The sequence below is a fragment of the Pteropus vampyrus genome, unplaced genomic scaffold, assembly GCF_000151845.1.
Source record: "Pteropus vampyrus isolate Shadow unplaced genomic scaffold, Pvam_2.0 Scaffold280, whole genome shotgun sequence".
Lineage (NCBI taxonomy): Eukaryota > Metazoa > Chordata > Mammalia > Chiroptera > Pteropodidae > Pteropus > Pteropus vampyrus.
In genome coordinates, this window is record NW_011889061.1 from 796,694 (window position 1) to 801,116 (window position 4,423).

Below are 4,423 nucleotides of genomic sequence, written 5' to 3' on the forward strand. Positions count from 1 at the left end.
TGACACGACCCGATATATTTATCTAAATCTGACAAATCTCGTCCGATCAGACCAGTAGAAACGTCGCCTGGTGTTCCCACATAAATGCGTAAAGATAGTTAAATGGGTTTTTATTTTTAATGCAGCTCGACAACAGCCTAACGTGACAGTATCAAGGCCATAGGGACAGACAGAGCACTGAGTGTGCAGTGTGGTTCGGTCAGACCCTCCCAGCGAGCGACAAGCCTCCTTATGACACTGCTGGCTCGTTACGGTACCAGGAATCGTCCCTATTCAGTTTTGATTCTTTATAGCACAAGCAGTGTGATCTTGCTTTTGACTTAGCACTTACTTTTCTATAAGAGTCGTGACTGGTGAATTTAGTACAGAGGGGATGTAACGCAGTGCATAAACCTGCAGGAACCAGAGCCAGGCTGCCTGGGTTCAAATCTCGACACAACCACTTACTAACTGTGAGACGTCAGGCAAGTCACCAGCCTCCTCTGTGCCTCCGCTGCCCCTTCTGAAAAGCAGATATTCGGCTACCCACCTCGCTGTGCTATTTCGAAGCCCAAGTGAATTCATGCATAGAAATCCCTGAGGATAATATCCGGCCCATAACAAATGTCGGCTACGAACAGTGCCCTCGTGTACCTTCTGTCAGCTCCGACGTAACTCAGATTTCGTACGTTTTGTCAGGATAGAGGATACGAACCCTTTCTAAACCAGAAGAATCAGGCGTGCGGAAACCACACTTTCGAGCCATAGTTGATGTGGCTTCTTATACGGTGGCTGGTTGTGAAATTTATGTGAAGAAAGGGAGAGAGCTTTCTGGGGTCACCGGGTCACTTACGTCATGTGATCAGCATGTCTGAAGGAGGCTCACTCACTTTCTGACATTTAGTGTGCCATGAAAAGAATGTTACTCATCAATCCCCACGTTTCATGTTATATCAGTAAGGACAAAACAATGTTTTCTGGAGCTCTCCGTTGATGAGCTTTTGACGTCGAGGACTGCTCTGGCTTTAAGAGTTTCGACAGGGGATAACGAAAGGTCTCTAACTGTAAAATGTTAATGATCAGATGTTTCAGAACATTAGGTTAACATATATGCAGATGAAGTTATTCGGGGTTTTTTTTTTTTTCCCCTTCTTTTTAACCTAAAGGGTAGTTCTTATTATCAGGCTTTCTTAAATCAGAAGTCACCAAACTGCTGAAGCATCTACCTACCAACAAAGTCAGAGTAACAGATAATCTGATGATTAAAGATATTCTTTGGACAAAACTTGGTATCACAGGGCAAAGCAAGGGCTTTTCCAAGCCCAGATAATTCACTGAGCATGCCAACGGTGACTATCCAGGAGTCTTCCTACCCAGCAGGAGCACGTGGAGGGCATGGGCCGCCTGTGCATTAGCATTTATGGGAGGGGCGAGGCCCGCACCTACCGCAGACTCCCCTGCCGGGCGGCGGAGTCCCCACGCCCAATGCCCCCTCACCGAAGATAATCTGGGTGATGGTTATGAGTGCCTATAGTCCACCCACTGCTGTGGCTTACTAATTTTTAACTAATTGTGGTCTTTGTTCATACAACAGCGAAATGAATCACGACCCAAACTTTCGTAAACATTATTCTTTTCTAATTTCAAAATAACACTTTTACGTAGAAAACTGGGGAAATGCCACTTTTAAGTGAAGACATCGAACGGCATGCATATGCTAAAATATATTGCTTACTTTAGATAAAGGAGCATCTAAGACGAAGTATAAGTGAGATTCTATAAAGGAAACGTGTATCAGCACATTATCTGGCATGAAAAAATTCGAAAACTCTTACCTCGAGAATGGGACACATGATTTCTGCTGTGACATCACCATAGTTCTTGCAGAATTTATAGAATGCCTCGAGGTAAGACTTAAAAAGAAGATAGATCACAAAACAATAAAGTGAATATATTCTGCTTTTGATGAACATTTCTAGATCAGCTTTTCATGGCTTCTTAAACAGTGATGGAAACCGAATCACTTCTCCCGTAGGGAGATGTTTCATAATAAATGTGGAACAAGTTTTCACATCGAAGCACGTTGCACAGGCTGGAAGGAGAACTCCATGCAGGAGCAGAGTCACCCTCACCGTGCCTTATACTCACTTACGAGCACTTTTTTGCATGGTTCTCGGACGATGTCACATGGCTAATTCTTGCTCCTCTAACAAGAGTGCCACATTCTTATGAGCTAAACAGGTGGCTCTCGATTTGGCCTGTGGCGACATTTCACGTCTGAGGGCTCGGGAGGCACCTTCGGGGTGGCTGCGGGTGCGGAGATGCCATAAGGAGGCAGGGTCTGGGCTGCGGTCGCACTGCCTGTGCCCGCATCTCAACATCTCGACACGGGTACGAGAAATCGTACCTCTCCACGCCTCTGTCTTCCCACAGAGGAATGGGGACGATGCAGCTTTGCGGGGCGGATGAAGCGAGTTAATGCCTACGAGCGCCTAGAACGGCGCCTTCTGTTAGCTGTACGTTAGGGGTGCCTCCTCTAAGGCCCTAAGTCTCTCTAAGACCAGGAGAATCACCTGAATGCCACGCTTTGGAGGGGACCGTATGCTTCAGCATAACGCGTGGGCTATGTGGCATGGCAGAACAGGTTTATTCAGTTGCTCTGTGGCCACATGGGTGAAAGCAGATTTTGCTCAGCCACATTATAGGTGGCATAGTTCACGCAGTCAGTGGCCAGGTTATGCAAAGTGGTACATAGGATGTAGTCCACAGGTGGCCGTCTCGTCATGCTGTCCACTGTCAGTAGATGAAAGCTGTGTGGACAGATTAACTGTGAGATTTAGGGACAGGATGGAAGGCAGAGGCGGACGCCACATAACAGGAGGTCCGCCATGAATGCCGGCAGCTTTAAAAATGATATGCTTAGCCTCATTCCGCTATCCACCCATCCAATCGACACCTTTCATGTTCCAAGCAAAGAGCGGGGGATACAGAGAAGAATGGGGTATTGCCTCCTCTCAACTGTCTTACTGGCGGGGCGAAGTTGACACGCATGCATGTTCCAAATACGCATCGCTTCGTAATCGCAGAAGTTGGCGAATGGGCAAAGTCACTTCTAGTAAAGAACTCTGGTTGTGATGTATGTTACAACAAAGAAGAACATAGTGTCTGGAGAAATAGTTACCTTGTACAGTTTGTTGCGCAGGATCTCAACATTCAGTTCATCCAGAGTATTTTCGGACATGCAGTCTTGAAAGAATGGAGCTGAAAACAGAAATTATCATACAAAATAAATTCATCAGAAACCGCAGACAATGTCTCCCGGACACACCACCCCCTCCACACCCGGTGTGGACCCTGGAGTTTCAACCCCCCGACGTGCCAGCCTAGTGGCGATGAAGACAATGGGGGTGACTGTGAAGCATTAACTATGCACGAGCCCTACATGAAACACAGGACATACTGTAACCTACTCAGTCCTCACGACGCCTTGGAACCGTTCTCGCTAAGGCTCGCTGTCTGAAGCCCCCACGATACCTCGTGGTGATACTTACCATCTGCGACCTTACTATGTGCTAAGCCCTGAGCTGTACTTAAACTGTGTCTTACTTAGTTTCCAAAACTCTAAAATGAGGAATGGCCCAAGTCCCTCTGTTGGGACCAGGCAGAGCCCAGCTTCGCGCCCCCGGGTGTGTGACGGCAGACCCATCGTTTCCCTCTGTGACCTGCACCCTCAGCATCAGACGCTTGAAGGTGACAGTTGTTTTTTTTTAAACAAACGTCTGTCCTAAACGGCAACTATTTTGACACATGATCTATAGTGCCTTGCTACTACTCAGATCTCCTGACGGTACTGCGTACGGAATTGTCCCATTGGCCTTGTGAACGCTACGACTGTTGTCAGTGCCAGATCATGACGAAATTGACATTCATTGTCTCAGTGCTTCTGGTCACCCCACAGACAGCCCCGAGCACCTTGGGAAAATGGGGTTCCTGAACTTCCCGGAACAAAACGCTCCCAATATGAAGCCTTAATGAGATGGAAGTTTAAAATGACAGGCTAAGGCATGAGTCACATAAAACCCAGCTCTAAAAATAATATTTCGAAGGACGGCAAGTTCGGTCACTTATTTGCCGTGGTCTGGTGCGGAGGCCAGGGGTGGGGGGGGGAGGGGGTGGCGGAGCCTCGGCTCCTTCTCAGCCGCAGACGGTTCTCCGTGGCCCCGGCAGGCGGTGCGCCTGTCCAGTCTGAGGAATGAGTGGGCTGGGCTGGGTGGCTCCTTCCTGTCCCCAACAGCCTGACGCTGCTGGCCGGGGAAAGCCGCGATCGGCCGCGACAGCGCCCGGGGCGGGCGGCGTACCGAGCGGCGTCTCCACCAGCACCGCCTGGAACAGGTCCGACGCGGTCTCGGCGATGTTGACGGCCTCCATCTCCGTGAACCGGCCG

General features: G+C 48.8%; 1 protein-coding gene across 1 annotated transcript in view; it reads right to left on the minus strand.

Annotated features, from left to right (window-relative positions):
- The window catches only part of ATP6V0D2 (ATPase H+ transporting V0 subunit d2), a 27,421-nt gene that overhangs the window by 12,051 nt on the left and 10,947 nt on the right, over positions 1-4,423 (minus strand). Inside the window, exons 4-5 of the mRNA XM_011375931.2 lie at positions 3,161-3,240; positions 1,815-1,892 (exon numbers count right to left, since the gene is read on the minus strand). Of these exons, the coding sequence (XP_011374233.1) occupies positions 1,815-1,892; positions 3,161-3,240 (158 nt within the window). The remainder of the gene's footprint in view (positions 1-1,814; positions 1,893-3,160; positions 3,241-4,423) is intronic.